The sequence below is a fragment of the Scyliorhinus canicula genome, chromosome 2 (assembly GCF_902713615.1).
Source record: "Scyliorhinus canicula chromosome 2, sScyCan1.1, whole genome shotgun sequence".
NCBI classification, from domain to species: Eukaryota; Metazoa; Chordata; class Chondrichthyes; order Carcharhiniformes; family Scyliorhinidae; genus Scyliorhinus; species Scyliorhinus canicula.
The window spans coordinates 197601568-197622688 of NC_052147.1; the positions used below are offsets into that span (position 1 = coordinate 197601568).

At 45.0% G+C, this 21121-nt stretch overlaps 1 protein-coding gene and 1 non-coding gene across 5 annotated transcripts in view; both read left to right on the top strand.

Moving 5' to 3' along the window:
• The window catches only part of LOC119961865 (dual 3',5'-cyclic-AMP and -GMP phosphodiesterase 11A-like), a 536876-nt gene that overhangs the window by 326811 nt on the left and 188944 nt on the right, over positions 1-21121 (top strand). For all 4 annotated transcript variants that reach the window (XM_038789314.1, XM_038789315.1, XM_038789316.1 and 1 more), the window contains one exon: positions 4422-4472. In XM_038789314.1, coding sequence (XP_038645242.1) covers positions 4422-4472 — 51 coding nt within the window. The remainder of the gene's footprint in view (positions 1-4421; positions 4473-21121) is intronic.
• trnag-gcc lies at positions 11444-11514 on the top strand. Its single transcript has one exon. It is a non-coding gene; the product is annotated as a tRNA-Gly (tRNA).

Genomic DNA, 21121 nt, shown 5'->3' on the forward strand with positions numbered 1-21121 from the left:
CCCTTTAATAAACCGAACATATGCACACCCCCCACTGCGCTTCCATGAGCTAGCCCACCCAGCTAGCTTGGTGGCCCCCATTTATGGTGCCGGATAGTCTCCAATCTATTGTTCCCTCCCCACACTCTCCACCCCCCCTCCCCCGCTCATACAAACATACTCCAACATCAAACAATCTCCACATAATTGCCCGACAGAAAAACAGCAAAATCTAAACAAGCACACCTCCATCCCCCGACAGTGCAAATGAAAACCTTAACTCACTCAGCTCTGCCACTGCTCCTAAATCAATACAGAAGGCATTACAAACAGCTTCCACAAAACGAAAAACGAGAAACTTTTTTTAAAGAACAGAGAAACAAAAAGAAAAAAAAGCAAGAACGCTGCAGCAAAGTTCAAAAGTTCTCAATCCACCACCAGTCTTTTCCTTTTCACGAAGTCCAGCGCGTCCTCAGGCAACTCAAAATAAAAGTGCTGTTCCTCGTGCATGACTCAGAGACGGGCCGGATACAACAGTCCAAACTTCACCTTTTTCTTAAAAAGGATCGGCTTAATCTGGTTGAAAACTGCTCTCCTCCTGGCCACCTCCACACTCAGGTCTTGGTAGACCCGCAGGATACTTTTGTCCCACTTACAGCTCCATGTTTGCTTGGCCCACTGTAGAATGCGCTCCTTATCCAAGTACATGTGGAGTCATCCCACCATTGCCCCAGGGGGGGGGGTTTCCTGTTTGCGGCTTCCTCGCGAGTACTCTGTGAGCCCTATCCACCTCCAAGGGTCGGGAGAATGCCCCATCACCCAGCTGCTTCTCAAACATATCTGCGATGTATGCCCCAGCGTCCGCTCCTTCGGATCCCTCCGGGAGCCCAACGATTCTCAAGTTCTGCCGGTGGGACCTATTGTCTAGGTCCTCCACCTTCTTCAGGAACTTCTTCTGCTGGTCTCTCAGCATCCCCACCTCCAACTCCACCGCAGTTTGACATTCCTCCTGCTCAGCCAATGCCTTCTCCACCTTCTGGATCGCCCGATCTTGGGCGTCCAATCTAAGCTCCAGCCGCTCAATCAACTCTTTTATCGGGTCCAAGCAGTCCCGTTTCTGCTTAGCAAAGCCTTCCTGAATAACTCTGTTGACCGCTGAGTCAACAAACCAGAGGTCTGGTCCTCCGCCATGCTGTCTCCCGCTTCAGCTTCAGCCCAAGCCCTCTCTATCTTTCTGTTTCTGCCTTTACGAGCACTTCTAGTCCTTCTCTCCGTGCACCGATGTGGGAATTCAGCACACAATTGCCTCTGTCTTCAGTTTTACAGTTCAAGTCCGGTAGAAAATCAGGGGAAAAGTCCAAAAGTCCGACTCGAACGGGAATCACCAAATGTGCGGCTTATTCCTTCATAGCCCTCACCAGAAGTCGGCTCACTCACTTTTGTGATGATTCCCAACTGCTGCATTCAGTTTAGTTCCTGTTTGAAGTGTTCTGATAATAGAGCTGGAAGCCTCCTCAGTGGGTGAATCACAAGTTTGGCATCCTCATTTAACTGAATCTTATACTGGAATGGAAGTGTACCCATACCGTGAAATACATTTGGAAATCCTCCAATGATAGCATCTATTTTATCTTGTGATGGGCTGCAATCTGGTCAGCACTGTGAATTCTTTTCACTAATCGCAATGACTCACATGCCTGCACGCCCAGTAGTGTTGATCTTTTGGGACCTACGATCTCAAACTTCAAATGCATCCTTGTATCTTTGTGTTGCACTGCTAGATTACATGTTCCCCTGGATTGATTTTGTTGCCACTTTCATCACGTAGTTTACAATCTGTATCATGAATGGTAGGTTGTTGACTTAATTTGGCGAAGTCCAATCTCTTGATGAGATTCGCATGAGCACCTGTGTCTAATTTGAATAAAATGTCAGTTCCATTCACCGTTAATGGAATTGTCCAGTCATTTGAGTTGTGGACTGTGGAGACTTGTTTCAAATTTTGTCTTGTTGAAAAAGAATTTAAAGAATCTTCAATCTTTTTTACTATTCCAACAAAGAATGTATCTTCCAGGTTGAACATGTCTGGAACTGTGTCAGTTTTACTCATTTGTACAGCATTATTATCTTTCTGAATATTCTGAACAGTTTTCTTTGCATTCACTAAACCTCTTTAAGTAAATGGAGGTGTTTTCGTAACTGTGCGGCACTGTGCAGCAAAATGATTCTGCTTGTGACACTTTGCACATTATTTTCCAAAGGCTGGCCACTTTTTTCTTAGGTGGGCGTGGTTACAACCCGTACATGTAATGACACTGTTTGCGTCAAGCACAGAATGATCATGCGCATGCGCAAAACAGTCAACTTCCAGAGCGCCCCGTTTTCCAAAGTGCGGCAGCATAACACTGCTGCCGACTGAAGCGTGCTGATTTTTCAACTGCGCCACAGTTTCAATGCCGTCAACCACATTGTGCACTTTCGCGCCACATTTCCGGCTGAATATTTCGGAACATCTATTTTTAGCGAGTAAGCTCGCATGGCACATTTTACCTCGATCTTTTAGCGTTACTTTTTGTTGCCTTTGCAATCTTTCACTCAGGTTTTCATTTCTTTTCAGCCCACAATGGCTATCAAACTTTTCAATAACTTAGTTATATGTATTTTTCTCACTGCATTCTCAAAGTGGAATGAGTTATACAATTCAATAGCCAGAGGTCCAGCCATTAACAGTAACAGCACAATATTTCGCTTATCACTGGCCGCTTCGAGGTTTAAGGCTGAGAGGTAGAATTCAAATTGTTGTTTGAATTGCCTCCAGTTCACACCTACTTAACCTGTAGTGCTGAACTGCTTCGGAGTCTGTAGATCTTCCATTGAGCTTTGACTGGACTTCTCGGTTTGAAGTCTTAGCCATCGGAGTCTGGATGAGATTTTTTTCCGTTGAGATTTTTTTTTCTCTTACTCTCTCTAAACTAACTAAACTACCTTGGTGACCACTTATGATGCCATGTGATGTTCTCTGTTGGGCCTATCAGGATGCTCACAGAATGTAGTGTTAACAAAGAACATCAAGCTGAGTTATTGAACAAAGCTGATTTATGTTACACTACTAAATTAAAGATTCTAACCAGTCAACAGGGACTAAGTTATTAAATAAAACAATACAATATCTCTTACAACAGAACTCTATGCTATACACCTGATTTCTCTTATGCCGTACAACCTTCTCCCAGAATCCTAGAAGTCACATATTTATACCACTGCTATGTATCGGTATCTAGTGGTGAGAAGTATTATTACCTTATTGTTAACCCCTTGTATTCCTTACAATACACATTTTGTTGCAACCACCACGTGGCTGCTAAACCTGCCCTTAAACTGGTGCAGTGTTGGGACCATGGAAATGATGCCAATGCCAGGCTCCTAACGCCAGCAAAACCCTGTTCAACATATCTTGGTCACTCTTCATTATTAACACCCTAATATAAACCATGGGCACAATTCAATGACCTCATTGCAACTGGCACAGAACAGAGTTCAACAGGTGAATCGTGCACAAGCCCCAAATCCGGCTCTGTGCTAGGCTGATCACAAGTCACCTGCCCGCTCCACCCAGCATGGTCTGGATCTCGCCCTCTCTGGTCGAGATCCAGGTCTGAATGGCTCATTTAAATACCCAGAAGCTGGATTCACCCGGTGCCCAGAACTCACCGGCCACACCTGGGATACCTCATCGGGGCGGCGTTTAGTACTGGTCCGCACAAAGGTGAACCAGGCATAACAGCACCTGGGGGGGATCTCCCAGGCCATTAGAGACCTGGGATGGGCAGGGATGGGGCAAGGTGGCACCCTGGGCACTTTAGCACTGCCAGCTTGGCACCCTGGCAGTGACAGTCTCGCACTGCCAGGGTGCCTGGGTGACACTGCCAAGGTGCCCAGGTGGCAGATTGGCACTGCCAGGTGTCTGGCCTGGGGAGGGGGCTTTGCCAAGTGGAGGTGGTGTTCCCAGGGGCCTCCCCAAGGTGGTGGGGGTGGTGTGGTGTAAGGGGGGTCAATAAAATGGGGAGGAAAAGCTTGAGGTTGTTGGACAAAATGGCACCCCAATCTGTGAGCAGCCTTTAAGCTCGCCAGCAGGAAATGCCTCTTAATTGCAAACTCGGCAGAGAAACAACTGAGGCCAGAAAAAAACGGTAAAGTGCAGTTGGACAGCGGGATGTTTACCGGCGCTGCAGCTGCCGAGAAACACCCCAGTAAACGCGGTGTTTAGCGAATTTTAACTTCAGTCTGCTGAATGACACCCTAGACCTTTGACATAAAGAACTGGTTAGGGCTTTCTTTCTGTTATTGCATCACTGACAATACATGTTAATAGTTGCTCAATTCCAGCAGCTTCCTGGAACTGATGTAAATGCACCGTCTAATATTATTTAATTCTATTACAGGTCCTTTCTTATCATGCGACATGTTTAAAGACTGAAGTGGACAAATTTAAGGTAGGTCGCACAAACACTGAAAATATATCTTACATTCTCTTGCTTCTTAAATTTTTTCGGTTAAATATTATACAATCGTGAGAGAATAATTCATGAAATGTTTGGCTCCCAGGGACGGTTAGAACAAGGGAAGAATGATTCTGTGGTGAATGCAATAGAATAATTTTTTTTCAATCTAAAATTGTAGGAATAATACTGCACATAGATGACTTTGCAAACAACAGTTCTAAGTATTTCTGACCATTTCAAGATTATTAGATTCCTGTTGTGTAAACTGCACATAGTCAGGTACAAAAGAACTAACTGTACCATTTGTACATCAAGGAAAATATGGGATCTTGACGTTAAGGGTTTTGTGATTGTTTTTACATGTCAGCCCACAGTCAGGAACACCCACAAATGATTTACAACAGCAACAAATAATCAGAGATTTAGCAGATCATAGACTCGGGAGTGTGCATACAATGTTACCATGCTTTACAATCATTACTAGCTAAGTCCACAATCTTTTTTTATCGTTAGTGCTTCAACAATTAATTATTGGGTTGTTTTCTTGAATTACCAAAACAAAATAACCTACAAGCAAGGACCAATATTATGTTATTACCCTAGCAGAAAAGGTTGATTCCTGTTTCTTGATCAAACACTTTTTCTGGGCATCGCTTTTGAAGAGCAACTGCTGTGAATCGTGCACAAGCCCAAAATCTGGCTCTGCGCTAGGCTGATCACAAGTCACCTGCCCACTCCACCCAGCATGGTCTGGATCTCGCCCTCTCTGGTCAAGATCCAGGTCTGAATGGCTCATTTAAATACCCAGAAGCTGGATTCACCCGGTGCCCAGAACTCACCGGCCACACCTGGGATGGCCACCTGGGAGTCCAAATGCATTTGTCTATTGATGGATGTAAAATGAGCTGTGAGTAAACTACTTGTCCTAAATGTGCAGCCCTGAAAATGTCAACAAGATTAATATTTGATCACAGCAATTATTAATTCATATTGTGAATATTTTTTCCTTTCATTTTGCAAGTTCACCCAAGAGCTTGATAACAAATTTGTAAGAAATTAAAACTCACTGTTTTATTCAATTATGTCCTTTGAGTATTATTAAAATGCCTCATTGCTAATGGTGGTTTAGGTTTAAGACAATATTCATACTAATATTGTACTTTACAGTAATTCAAGTCTAAATGTTGATCAGATTTCTTTCTAAGGAAATTGGAATAGGAGTCAATAGTGAGTGCTTTCTTATGGGCATTTATATTTTATTTGCGACCATTTGTTAGGCAAGACCAAGTAGTCCAGTTTAGCTGTGAGCAACTCTATTACTTCTGAAGCTCTTGTGCGTTGGTCTAACATTTAGTTGAAACAGTATAATATCAGCAACACATGTTGTGACATGTTTATGCTGCACCTTGTATTCTTAATCACTGGGACCAGTAATAAAAACATTTATATCTGTAACATATGCTGTGCTTGACCTAAGGCCTGTTTCATCAGGGACAAAGACCAGAATCCGTCACTGCACCAATGTATACATTATGGTAATCTGGAAGCAGTTTGAGTGCTGGGGTCTATGTGTGCATTGTGCATTGGGCTCCTTAGGGCCCTAACTGTTATTTCAGGAAATGTGCATGGAGTGACTAAAAAAACATTTCAAATTGGTGCTTCAAGGGAGATCAGTGCTCAACAATTTCTCAAGCTGGTGTTTTAAAATAATTCTTTCATACAGCAGAAATTGGTAGTAGCTGATGATACCACATAGGCACAAATGATTCGTAGTTGCACTTAACAGCAGACATTAACCAGCTCTTTAAAATTTAATACAAACAAATCCTTGTGGAACCCCTCAATTGCCCCTCTCAAGACAAATTTGACCTTTTCCGAATACAGGAACTCCAACAGAACCCCCAGCCACATCAAGGCACAGGGTGGAGAAGCTGACCTCCACACCAACAGGACCTGCCTGCGAGCAATCAGCGAGACGAAGGCTAAAGCATCTCCGGCACGTCCGACCACACGAAATATGGTTCCCAGTGGACTTAGCTCCAAATCCACATGCAGGATCGCTGGCATGGTGTTGAAAAACAACCTCCAAAATTTCTCCAACTTTGGGCAAGACTAGAACATATGTACGTGACTGGCCGGGCCCCTCCCACGCCCGTTCACAAATGTCCTCCACCCCCACCACCTCAAACAACCGGCTCATACTCGACTTCGCCAGGTGCGCTCTATGGACATTCTTTAGCTGTATCAACCCCAGCCTCACACACGAGGTTGAGGCATTCAACCTTCACACCACTTGCACCACAATCCCTCTGTTATCCCCAGCTCCTCCTCCCATTTGGCCGTAAACCTCTCCAGAGATGCCACATCCTCCTCCACAACCCTCCCATAGATCGCCAAGAAGACCTCCCCCTCCGGCCCCATCACTGATAACAACCCCTCCAACAGCGAGGAGGGTGGTACCACCGGGAAAGTCGGGAAAACCTTCTTCGTGAAATCCCGCACCTGCATATACCTAAAAACCTCCCCCCAAGGGAACCCATATTTCTCCCGCAACTCCTCCCTATTACAGGGGTCTGAGAGGGGGCAGGTTGGGTCATCCCCATACTTGAGGGTTGGGGTGACACCCAGGCAATCTGCGGGTGGGAAGCTGCTGTGCGGTGCGGCGGGGGAGAAGAATTGATGCTGATTTGCGGTGCGACGGGGGGGTTTGGGGCCAATTTGGGGTGCGGGGTTGGAGGTGGCCGCCTGCAGGACCTTGCTATTGGGCTACCCGCTTAAGATGGTGGCCCGATAGAGGGATGCCCTGGGAATTCCTCTTTTTCCACGCCATGCATAAATTTGCATGGCATGCAACACTGAATTACTTATTGGTTTGCGCTCCCATGGGATTGTAAATTGTTTGCAGTTCAGCTCCTCCGGGAAAACATACCTCCCAAACAGAGAGTCAGAGGAGAAGGTTAAGAAGCAGCCAAACTACTATCCTTGTTTATAATTTGCTCTTTTTGTCACTGGAGAAGATTCATGTCACCTTTCATACAAGAACAATTCCCGTAGAAGTTGGAGGAGAATTGGGCGCAGTCCTTCAACCAGATCAACAAATTACTATACATGTAGTCAGTGGGCCCATGGTAGTTTCAATGTTCTTCTAGTACAAACTGAGTACAGCCACCACGCATCCGGAATGTTATCCTGCAAACATTACATGAAAAAGACATGAAACCTTGAAATTCCTCAGGTAAAGATCCCAATGGTTATGCCAAGATTGCAGCCAATGGTGTCCTCCAGTGCCGAGTTCAGCAGAGCATGCAACATCAATGTAAGAATGGCACCTTATTAACTTGCATCGTACACACACAAGTATTACTTAATGCATACCCTTAGCATCCACCTGCCCAAGCCTGCAGAGTGCTCTGTTATCTTCCGTCCATAATGAGAACAAGATCCAAGGCCAAATTTATCAATGGGGCCCTCTGAGCAAAGGGACCGATGTTCCAAATTAAAGTAAAATTTAAATTGCATTTCTGATCTGGGCTACATCGGTGGGACCACAAATTCTCTTCCAAGTTACCAGTCACTTGACAGCCGCTCTTCAAATCCAAGCAGCAGGAAGTGCCTGAATAAATCTCCACCACACGTTCCACTCCGTGGCCATTCCTTTGCCTCGTGAGGAGTGGACAGATGTTCCAATCTGTACAAAGCAATTACAATGCTCCCAGAATCAGCTGAGATCTATATAGAATCTTGGCCCCCACATATTACAATGATGAATAATGAAGAATATGTTTGCTTTCAAACACAAGCACCTTAGGTTACATTTCACAACAAGGAACATTGTGCAGGTGTCTGTTTTGTGCCTTCAACTTGTTACTTTTAATGGTCAACATGTTGCTGTGGTAACATTAAAATGCCTAGGGAGGAATATGATCATATCTATGCATTTAGAAAGATGAGCAATTAATAAAGTGCACTCCATTCTCAGTGATGGAAAAGGAAGAGTAAGGTTTGTTCCCAGACATCATTTAAGCTGCAGCTGCAAAGTGATATACTGGGGGTATTTGAATTTCTACTCATTTCTTTAAGTGCAACTTTGGCCAATTAAGCCCTCTTTTGGTGCACAATAATCAGTTACAATGCACCAGCTGCAGCTGATGAGTATGGTGTCCACCTATACAAATGAGCTTGACTTTTGAAAGGCGAGACAAAGTGTTGATGCCTCGGCAGGATTCGCCGACTTTCACGACAGCAAATCTGATGCTGAACCTGGACTGATTCAGCGACTGTGGAGAGGCTAGCACCGGCACCACCTGGAACACAACCAATTCCAATGAAACCGATGCGGGAATTCGCCGGATCCATGAATTACACTCGGGAGGCTGACAAGCCGCAACTGCATATACACATTACAATCCCCACACACACTCATTCCTGCCAACAGGATGGCACTGGTTAGGGTGGAGCTCGCCCATCCTGCTAATGGGTCGGCTGGGGCTAAAGAGCACCTAGGGGAGGTGCCCTGGGGGTACACCCATACGGAATGTGGCTCTAAGTTCACATGCGCAGCTGCATGGCTGCCTGCAGGCCACGGCAGTGGAGCACTTTGTCCATCCATTCTGACCCACAGCCAATCTCCTCGCCTTCCCCCTCTACCCCCCTCCCGGCCCTGGCAGAAGCACCCTCGGCCATCAGCGCAACTGTCAGTAAACTATGGCGATGTTGGACACTTTCCATACCCCCTCTCTCTCCCTCAACAGCCACAACGCCAGTATCACGACTTTTAAAAGCACAAATGAAACCTGCCATCGGGAATTCGGCCCAACAAAGGTGGAGAAACCCGGAGGCCCTGGAGAATACCGGGTCGGACCTGCTGATGACATGCAAATGGTGTTTACTGTACCTGCATTGGCACTACTGTTGAGGCGACGGAAAATTGCGATTTGGCGTGAAACGGTGCCATCCACGATTTCAGCATTGGAACCGATTCTCCGCCCAATCGCGTTTCGCGATTCCGACGTCAGCGGACGTAAAATCCCACCCTGCATTTTTACTTGGAATTTAAACATAACTTTGCTCAGTTCTTTTCTTAAGTTTAATTCATTCAGACTTCTGATTAGTTGACTGGCTGTGCAAATCAAGGAAGAAGGCTGAAGCTGAACAGCACCTTTTCACAATAATATAGTTTGCTATCAAACCAGATGATCCTTGACTGAATTGATATCTGTAGAGACCTGGCATTTTAAACTGAAGTTTTCAGAACACCCTGGTGTCAACTAACTCCCACGCCCTATATAGCTGACATGACTGTGATGTGCAGTGTTTGATAATTATGAAAGAATGGAGCATTCTTTTGAACGTAAAATTGAGGATGCAGATCCTGTAGAAGAAACATGTAAAGACTGACAAATGGAAAATAGGAAATACCATCCTCCCGATTTGGGCTATGGATGTTGGGAGGTGAGTCACTGCCTTTGACATTACAACAGCATTTGACTAAATGTTGAATCAAGGAGAGCTAGTGTGATGATGGATATTTAAAAAACATATTTTTGGGGATATTGTGCTGTTCTGTAAAGAAGACTGTGATTAATTAAACAAGGGGGGAGGTTAATAGAAACAACTTGTCTGTGAGAGCTAAGAGACCAAATGGTAAAGTTGTAGGGTGAGTTTTTCCAGTCATTCCCGCCATGGAGATCTTCCAGTCCTGCCAACAGTGCCCATCTGCGACTGAGCATGCAAACAATGGGAAATGGTAGCACCATGATTAGCACTGTTGCTTCACAGCTCCAGGGTCCCAGGTTCAATTCCCGTCTCGGGCCACTGTTTATGTGGTTACATTGGTTTATGTGGTTATGAGGGCCTGGTTTAGCACAGGGCTAAATTGCTGGCTTTTAAAGCAGACCAAGGCAGGCCAGCAGCACGGTTCAATTCTCGTACCAGTCTCCCCAAACAGGCACCGGAATGTGGCGACTAGGGGCTTTTCACAGTAACTTCATTTGAAGCCTACTTGCGAGAATAAGCGATTTTCATTTCATTTTTTCATTTCAGGTGAAGTCTGTACGTTCTCCTCATGTCTGCTTGAGTTTCCTCCGGGTGCTCTGGTTTCCTCCCACAGTCCAAAGATGTGCCGCTCAGGTGGATTGGCCATGCTAAATTGCCCTTAGTGTCCAAAAACGTTAGGTGAGGTTACTGCGTTACAGGGATGGGGCGGAGGTGTGCGCTTAAGTAGGGAGCTCTTTCCAAGGGCTGGTGCAGACTCAATGAGCCTAATGGCCTTCTTCTGCACTGTAGATTCTATGACCTCTATGACAAAAGCAGTCCGAGAAGGTCCCACTGCCAACCAATGGCAGGCCACCTCTGCCACCACAAATCACATCACGGACGGCGGAAGCCCACCCGCAATGTTCATGCATTTGTAATAAAAGGTCATGGTGATGTTGGATTTACAAGTAAATCATAGAATTTACAGTGCAGAAGGAGGCCATTCGGCTCATCGAGTCTGCACCGGCTCTTGGAAAGAGCACCCTACCCAAGGTCCACACCTCCACCCTAGCCCCATAACCCAGTAACCCCACCCAAAACTAAGGGAAAATTTGGACACTAAGGGCAATTTAGCATGGCCAATCCAACTAACCTGCACATCTTTGGACTGTGGGAGGAAACCGGAGCACCCGGAGGCAACCCACAGACACACGGGGAGGACGTGCAGACTCCGCACAGACAGTGACCCGAGCCAGGAATTGAACCTGGGACCCTGGAGCTGTGAAGCAATTGTGCTACCCACAATGCCACTGTGGGTTTAACATTTGCATTATAAGATAAATAGGGACTGTTGACTTTCAACGTGGAAGTTTCAAAGTGACAAGGAACTCTTGCAGATTACAAAGGAATACTGAATTTTATTGACTCAAAAGTGGAAGCAAAATAGGAAAAGATGAAAGATTCTTATGTTTAGAAAAGTTGGAGTAGCATTGGTGGTTCAGTGGTAGAATTCTCGCCTGCCACGCGGGAGGCCCAGGTTCGATTCTTGGCCAATGCAAAGCTGGCTGGTGTTTAATTGTTATGTTTGGACAATGTTGAGTTCGAAAAGGTTTTGAGGTGAGAATCTGAGATGAAAGGGAAAAAAAAGATATTAAAGGGTTTAGCTGAGTGGTGTGGCTGTGTGGGGAAGATGTTTTGAGACCAGGTTGGATTCTCTGTCGGTGGAATCCTCCACTTCGCCGGCTGCCTGAACGGAGTATCCCACTGCCGGTGGGGGCACGCCATGCCAGAAAACGGGTCTGGCAGGATGGAAAATCCCGCCCCAGATCTGTGCTGGGAGAAGGTGTAAAATGTGTGAATTTGGAACAGCCATCCAGTCAAGCCAAAAAAGTATTTATTTTCAGAAAGCAATTTGTTCGGGATTCTCTCAGCCCTGGGCTGGTCGCGCCATGCCGCCTGACACCGGGACGAGATTCCCCGCAGAGCAGAGAATCGGCACCATTGGCGCCGGTGTGGTCGGCACGCCGCCGGTCGGGGGCTTCTCTACGCGCCCGCCCCTCTCCCCCCGCCGATTCTCGGCCCAGGATGTGCCGAGCGGCCATAACAAAAGTCCGAGTCCCGCCGCCGCCATTCTAACCTGCTCCTAGTCGGCGGGACCTCGGTGTGTAAGGGTCCGGGGGGCGGCCTGTGGGGTGGAGGGGGGTCCGACCCAGGGGACATCTGTTGTGGCCTGGCCCGTGATTGGGGCCCACCGATCGGGCCAGCCTCTCGGGCTGTTTGGCGTGTGGGCCGGCAGGGAGAAGGGAGCCACTGCGCATGCGCACATTGACGCAGGTGCCACTGCGCATGCGTGGACCCCGCTGCGCCCAGTTGATGCCGGGATCAGCCTCAGGATCAGAGAATCCTGCTGTTTCTGAATCTTCGTTTTGGAACTCCACATCAGAGTAGAAGTGCTTGAGGAGTCATGTGGCATACCTTTATTAAAGTGACAGTAGGCTTTGCCTTGGGTCATATTACTGAATTTTTACAGTTAAAAATCTGTATGGTGAGCTGTTACCAAGAAAGCAGTTTACTTGTGTGTTCTGACCAAGTGGGATTTTGCCAGGTTGATCTGTAAGGCTGTTTTAACTCCATAACTTTGATCTAATGTGCTAAATTTGTTGCTGGACTTCAATGCTTTTCCTCCTTCAAGAAAAACGGGTTAAGATCAGTAAGGCAGATTCTCCTCTGGAACCAGTCTTGCTCGGCAAATAACATCTGCCGTGGTCGTAGCACTAGTAAAACTGAGGTCAATGGGAATTGGGGAAAACTCTCTCGTGGCTGAATTCTTACATGGCACAGAGATTAGATGGCCTTAGATAGTCTTGTCACTAGGATCTTCTTGAAAGGAGTGATCACAGCATGCTAGAATTTCAAATTCATATTGAGCGAGAGAGGACAGGGTGCCATATTAGAGTTTTAGCATTAGGCAGAGGTAATTATATCGGCCTGATGAATGCATTGGCCCAAGTATACTGGGCATAAATAATTGAGGGTAGGACAGTTGAGGAACAAAGGTGGATTTTCAGGGAGATATTAAATACCTCTCAATTAAAGTGTATTCCTGAGAAGAAGAGGAATTGTAAAAGGGAGAAAAACATTGTCTAAACAAGGAAGTCAAAGAAGACATAAAGGCAAAAATTAGGGCATACCATACTGCAAAAGCTAGTGGTAAATTTGAGCATTGGGAGACTTTAGGGGTCAGCAAAAAGCTGCTAAAAATAGAAGCAAAAAAGATGAGATTAACTATGAACTGAAACTAGCAAAAAATAGAAACACTGATACCAAGAGCTTCTATAAGTATATAAAGAGGAAGTGATGGACCTCTATGTCTATTCAGAACCCTGCATATCCGTTATCCCTTCTTAGTTCCCAAATAACAGTCTGTGCTTTTTTGGCAAAGTTCAGTTGAACGTTATTTGTCATCTTGTGCCACTGGTGAACTTTATTTGTCAATACAAAATTAGGTCAGATTGATTGTCTTTAGTGAATACAGTAGTTGAGTTTTCATTCAATTACAAATTGTGGTAATTCTTCAAATTATAATACACAGTATAAAATGACTTAGTGATTTAAACAGAAGAAAGATGGTGATTTAGCAAAAGCAAGCAAAGAAAATAGGTTTCAGAAAGAGATTGATTGATTCCGGAATGGATATTTCCATCCCAACAAGTGATTCATAAGGAGATTATTCTCTTAAGGTCTCGCTTTCTTTACAGCTGTGATTGGCTTTAACTCATTTATAATTCACTCAATTCGGCCAAACTGTCTGTCCGTCAATTTTAGAGAGATATGTATTTAATTATATTGGTGTGAATTTCCCATTCCATCTCTTGAGAAAAACACATTCTTCACTGGGACTTAACACCCTAGACTGGTTGTTACCATAGAAACGGAACTGCCCGTTCTTTCACACAATGGGGCCTATTAGCTATTTGACGTCATTATTCTTACAATCTTAAGCAAGTCTCAAGCAACTTGTAAAATGTTCCCAGCTATTCGGCTTTCCTCACTCTCATAGTAATATGATTTAGTTAATTACTCTTAATGAGTTCTCAATTAAACCTTTTACCTGTATCATCTATAGCTATTTCTAACAAGAGAGAATCTAAACATTTCCCCTTGCTAAACTCTACTTCTGCAAGCATCCCAACTGTGTGGTACAGTGGTTAGCACTGTTGCCTCATAGCCCGGGTTCAATTCGGCCTTGGGTGACTATCTGTGTGGAGTTTGCACTTTCTCCCCATGTCTGCGTGGGTTTCCTCCAGGTGCTCTGGTTTCCTCCCACAGCCCAAACGTGTGCAGGTTAGGTGTATTGGCCTTGCTAAGTTCCCCTTAGTGTCCAGGGATGTACAGGTTAGGTTCCGGGTATTGGGCAGTGGAGTGAACCTAGGTAGAGTACTCTTTCAGAGGGTCAGTGCAGACTCGATAGGCCAAATGGCCTCCTTCTGCACTGTAGGATTTCTATGGTACTATTCCATGGTTCTAGGAAACCCATGCAGACACAAGGAGAATGTGCAAACACCATAAAGTCACCCAAGGTCTGAATTTAATATGGGTCCCTGGTGTTGTGAGGTAGCAGTGCTAACCAGTGTGCCACCATGTCAATCATGTTATGTTTCTGCCTTGTTTACTTCAATTATCTTATTCATTTATATGCTGTGTTTTGATATTTCAGTAAGACATTTGTGGAAGCTTGTAAAGTTTAATGTAAAACATTTATTAACAAAGGTAATTTTACAAATACAAAACTTTGAAACCAGTTAACATTTAATTTTATCAGCTGCACAATGACATAAAACCTCAATTTTTACAAATTTCTTGCAGGAAAATATATTTTCTCATTGAAGTACAATGGTTCTGTCTATATAAGGAGGGAAGAGGAGAGAGGGAAGAGGGGAGTGAAGGAAGAGGGAAGAGGAGAGGGAGAGGGAGGGAGGAAAAGAAAGGGGGGATGGGGACAGAGGAAGGGGAGGGTTTAGACATATCATTTGTTAATATTACAAGCTCAAAGTCCGAAAGCAGCACCTGTTAAAGCACAGTGTCCTGGCACACATCTCCTCTGACATCATTTTGGGATGACCCTTATTTGTACACTCTTAGGGATGGGTAATTGATGTTCTTATTCACCAGGCGAAGGTGTAGCCTGACTAGAGATTTTGAATCTGCACTGGATTCTGCAATACCTGTCAGAGAGATAGTTCACATTAGCTTACAGGAGGCTTACATACATCAATTAAGGCATTAAACTTTGTTTAAAAATTTAAAGTAATCACTGAGGCTTGTTCGGATGAACATTACATCAAGGAGGCTCTCAAACAACACAGCTTAAAATATATTTCAAAATCCAAATGTACTTTAGCTCTGAGTCAGCTAGGAGGAAAGGCATGCTAACATTAGTATCCTTGAAGGAGTTAATAGCACCATTATTGAGGTTGTGATCATCCACAACCAACTCCGTTGGGCCGCCCATATGTTTAAGATGTCAGAATCCCCACTGCCAAAGCAAATCTTCTTCAGCCAGCTGAAGGAAGGATCCCGAACAATAGGAGGGTGAATGAAGCTCTTCAAAGACCCCTTATAGGCTTACCTCAAGAAATGGAACATTTTTGTCAATGCCTAGGAGACCGTTGCTCAGAGGAGACCCAATTCTTCATGAAAACCTGCAGCAAAGGAGGCCCAGAAAAGGAGCCTGAGAAAGGAATATCCGTGACCTGGCATCTAAGGACTGATCCCATCTTTTGGAAACTTCTGCCAAGTGAGTGATTGAAGACCCGGCTCGAGGATCGGGCTCATACGCAAGGACCCACAGAACCCGTGACCAGTAGTACGGAGTATCTTAGGTGGACAAACATCCTCGTCAGCGAGTGATCACCACATTCTATTCATTATAGCTCCTTTAATGGAATAACATCCTCATGACAAACTAAAGTTGAAAAAAAAAATTCTTTCACTTTTTGGGTGGCACAGTAGGACAGTGGTTAGCACTGTTGCTTCACAGCATCAGGGACCCGGGTTTGATTCTGCACTTTTTCCTCGTGTTTTCAGTGGATAGGGTAGTTCTCAGGGCCGCCTTTCCCTGCACTGATGTAAATTGCAAACACTGAGAATGACAATGGGAATCAGACACACGGCTGGGGCTCGGCCTGCCTTTATTCCCACCCCCTGCCTGCCTCTGTCCCCACCCCCAACAGAACCTAAAAGTCCAGTCCCTAGCCTCTAAGTTTTGGGACACTGATGTTAGAAGCTTACATTACTTCAATATTCTCAAAGTACTGAGCGTTAGTCTGAGGGCTAATAAACCAACGTTTTTGGTAATTCTGGTCCTTTGAACTTAATTTAATTATCTACTGTAACATTCATAAATTGACTGACTCAAATATTAATATAATCAGCATAAGATGAAAGATAAACACAGCCATCAGATTCATTGGCAGCGAAGCCTGAGGATTTCAAGCACAGAAGTATTTATTACATAGAAGAAAGAAAAATATGGATTCTTGAACTAAACAATGTGACAATGTGGCTACAAAAAGATTTTAATGAGACCATATATACTTTAATAATATACAAGGCAATACATGATGCAAGGATAAACAGAATGGCAAAGATACACAGACAGAAAGAAAAAATATACAGCATGCAACATCTAACTCTTGGCAGCAATGTTTTTCTGCTGGGTGATTGACAGCCGAGTAGAGAGAGTGTTTTCTATGGAACATTAGATTAGAATTCTCATCTGTCGGGAAATGCAAAAATAAATCAGTCTTCAGTATCAGAATATTAGAGATTCATTTATTTAGCAGTTGAGGAACAGTGGCGAACCTTCCAAGCGATTTTTCACAGTGCTCAGCAAAGGTTTATACCAACAAAAAGGAAGGACGGTAGAAAGAGGGAAAATCGACCGTGGATATCTAAGGAAATAAGGGAGAGTATCAAATTGAAGGAAAAAGCATATAAAGTGGCAAAGATTGCTGGGAGATTAGAGGACTGGGAAATCTTTAGGGGGCAACAGAAAGCTACTAAAAAAGCTATAAAGAAGAGTAAGATAGAGTATGAGAGTAAACTTGCTCAGAATATAAAAACAGACAGTAAAAGCTTTTACAAATATATAAGACAAAAAAGAGTGGCTAAGGTAAATATTGGTCCTTTAGAGGATGAGAAGGGAGTTTTAATAATGGGAAATGAGGAAATGGCTGAGGAACTGAACAGGTTTTTTGGGTCGGTCTTCACAGTGGAAGACACAAATAACATGCCAGCGACTGATAGAAATGAGGCTATGACAGGTGAGGACCTTGAGAGGATTGTTATCACTAAGGAGGGAGTGATGGGCAAGCTAATGGGGCTAAAGGTAGACAAGTCTCCTGGCCCTGATGGAATGCATCCCAGAGTGCTAAAAGAGATGGCTAGGGAAATTGCAGATGCACTAGTGATAATTTACCGAAATTCACTGGACTCTGGGGTGGTCCCGGTAGATTGGAAATTAGCAAACGTGACGCCACTGTTTAAAAAAGGAGGTAGGCAGAAAGTAGGAAATTATAGGCCAGTGAGCTTAACTTCGGTAGTAGGGCAGATGCTGGAATCTATCATCAAGGAAGAAATTGCGAGGAATCTGGATAGAAATTGTCCCATTGGGCAGACGCAGCATGGGTTCGTAAAGGGCAGGTCATGCCTAACTAATTTAGTGGAATTTTTTGAGAACATTACCAGTGCAGTAGATAACGGGGAGCCGATGGATGTGGTATATCTGGATTTCCAGAAAGCCTTTGACAAGGTGCCACACAAAAGGTTGCTGCATAAGATAAAGATGCATGGCATTAAGGGTAAAGTAGTAGCATGGATAGAGGATTGGTTAATTAATAGAAAGCAAAGAGTTGGGATAAATGGGTGTTTCTCTGGTTGGCAATCAGTAGCTAGTGGTGTCCCTCAGGGATCCGTGTTGGGCCCACAATTGTTCACAATTTTCATAGATGATTTGGAGTTGGGGACCAAGGGCAATGTGTCCAAGTTTGCAGATGACACTAAGATGAGTGGTAAAGCGAAAAGTGCAGAGGATACTGGAAGTCTGCAGAGGGATTTGGATAGGTTAAGTGAATGGGCTCGGGTCTGGCAGATGGAATACAATGTTGACAAATGTGAGGTTATCCATTTTGGTAGGAATAACAGCAAACGGGATTATTATTTAAACGATAAAATATTAAAGCATGCCGCTGTTCAGAGAGACTTGGGTGTGCTAGTGCATGAGTCACAGAAGGTTGGTTTACAAGTGCAACAGGTGATTAAGAAGGCAAATGGAATTTTGTCCTTCGTTGCTAGAGGGATGGAGTTTAAGACTAGGGAGGTTATGTTGCAATTGTATAAAGTGTTAGTGCGGCCACACCTGGAGTATTGTGTTCAGTTTTGGTCTCCTTACTTGAGAAAGGACGTACTGGCGCTGGAGGGTGTGCAGAGGAGATTCACTAGGTTAATCCCAGAGCTGAAGGGGTTGGATTCTGAGGAGAAGTTGAGTAGACTGGGACTGTACTCGTTGGAATTTAGAAGGATGAGGGGGTATCTTATAGAAACATTTAAAATTATGAAGGGAATAGATAGGATAGATGCGGGCAGGTTGTTTCCACTGGCGGGTGACAGCAGAACTAGGGGACATAGCCTCAAAATAAGGGGAAGTAGATTTAGGACTGAGTTTAGGAGGAACTTCTTCACCCAAAGGGTTGTGAATCTATGGAATTCCTTGCCCAGTGAAGCAGTTGAGGCTCCTTCATTACATGTTTTTAAGGTAAAGATAGATAGTTTTTTGAAGAATAAAGGGATTAAGGGTTATGGTGTTCGGGCCGGAAAGTGGAGCTGAGTCCACAAAAGATCAGCCATGATCTAATTGAATGGCGGAGCAGGCTCGAGGGGCTAGATGGCCTACTCCTGCTCCTAGTTCTTATGTTCTTATATCACTCTATCCAGAAATCATGTGAGTTTTGTTCTTTTAGGAAGTGTTAAGAGTTATGCCAAGGGTGGTATCATGACAGGTACAGGCTTGAGGTACAGGCTTGGAGGGCCGTAGGGCCTGTTCCTGTACTGTATTGTTCTTTGATCTTTAAAAAAAAAAATTGCTTCGCTAATTTGCATCAACTGACAACCCATCACATTCATAAAAGGTATGCCAATTATTTCATTCTTTTGCCTTCTTAAAATTCTATTTGACTCTTCAATTCTAATGGTTGGAAGCTCAAACATTATTGACCAATTTAATATCCAGCACCAGCGTTAAAGTCCATCAATAAATTAATACACTGAATATTTATTTAAAATGTTTTTCTCATTAAACTGGAAGATTAAGGGCTAGAATTTAGAAGGGATGGAATTTTGTGTACACCCATTTTTGGGCACAAGGGTCACAATTTGTTGCTGGCTCTCACCCGTTGCGAGCAGCCAGTAAACTTTACCTGATTGTAGAAATAGCCCAAGTGGGACTGCACGTCAGGCTGCCTGAGTTCACAGCAGGGGGTCAAAGCAGCACATGCTGACAGCACTTGAACCATCAGCCTCCTGCTCTTAAAGGCAATCTGCTCCCCTAAGGGAAGCAGAAATGAATCGTACAAGGCTGTCACTGAAAGCCAGCATTTTCTACTTTTATTTCAGATTTCCAACATTCGCAATATTTTGCTGTTATGTTACTGAAAGCTAGTGGGCAGAACTCCCACAAAAGAATGTCTAGATGCAGACTCCGGTGGGATACGAGGTGCAATTCCCACCGGGCAGATTGGACACGATCCAGGTTACAATCCACCCATGCTTAGAAATTATTTTGGAGGGGTGTGGGTTTGGCACTGACACTGAGAGGGGCGTGGCCTAAACACACTGGCTAACCTGGCTTCACAATGCTCCCCCCATACCCCACCTTCATGCCCTCCTTTCAGATCCCTCCTTTCCGTAGACCATAGACAATTAATATACAGTGCAGAAGGAGGCCATTCGGCCCATCGAGTCTGCACCGACCCACTTAAGCCCTCACTTTCACCCTATCCCCGTAAACCAATAACCCCTCCTAAACTTTTTGGACACGATTGGCAATTTAGCATGGCCAATCCACCTAACCTGCACGTCTTTGGACTGTGGGAGGAAACCGGAGCACCCAGAGGAAACCCACGCAGACACGGGGAGAACGTGCAAACTCCACAGAGTTTCAACCCCACCCAATGGCTGTGCCAGGCTGGCAGTGCCCTCTGACATACTGCCCTGGCATGTCCCTAACCACCTGGGGACTCCCATGTCCTCAGGGCCCCTCAATGTGATCATCACATCAGGGGTGGGCTTCTCTGTCCCTTCGCACCCGTTTTCTGGTGCTGCACGCCCCTGCTTACATTGGGATTCCCGTTCCGGCAGCCGGACAACGGGGTTTCCCATTGTGGGCACCCCCACGCCGCTGCCGGCGAAATGGAGGATCCCGCTGATGGAGAATCCAGCTCCTGGTCTCCTGGAGGAGACCGGTCGTGATTCACACCGGCTTCACACTATTTTGAGGAGAACTGTCCCGAAATATTTAACGCTCTAACTGGATGTGAACCAGATTACGTCAGTAGCAGTGGGCTAGGAGCAGCACGTTCTGTTCAGCGCCCAGCTTGATCCTCGTTTAGAGACTCTCCTGCTATTCTCTTGAAATAATGAAATTTACGCCGGGCACAAGTTGGCCGGAGAGACACTCCCATTGTTTCAATTTTGAAGGAGGAAAGTAGAATTTCAAGGGCATTGGGCTTTATGGTGGCACGGTGGGTGGCACTGCTGCCTCACAGCGCCAAGGACCCGAGTTTGGTTTTGGCCTTGGGTGACTGTGTGGAATTTGTACATTCTCCCCAGGTCGGCACGGGTTTCTTCTGGGTGCCCTGGTTTCCTCCCACAGTCCAAAGTAGTGCAGGTTAGGTGGATTGGCCATGCTAAATTTGCCCCTTAGTGTCCAAAGATGTGAGGGTTAGGTGGGGTTACAGGGTTACAGGGATAGGGCAGAGGAGTGGGCCTCTGTAGAGTGCTCTTTCAGAGGGTCAGTGCAGACTTGATGGGCCAAATGGCCTCCTTCTGTATTGTAGAGATTCCATGGATTCGATGGAAAGAGGTAGGTTCACACATGTACTGCTGGA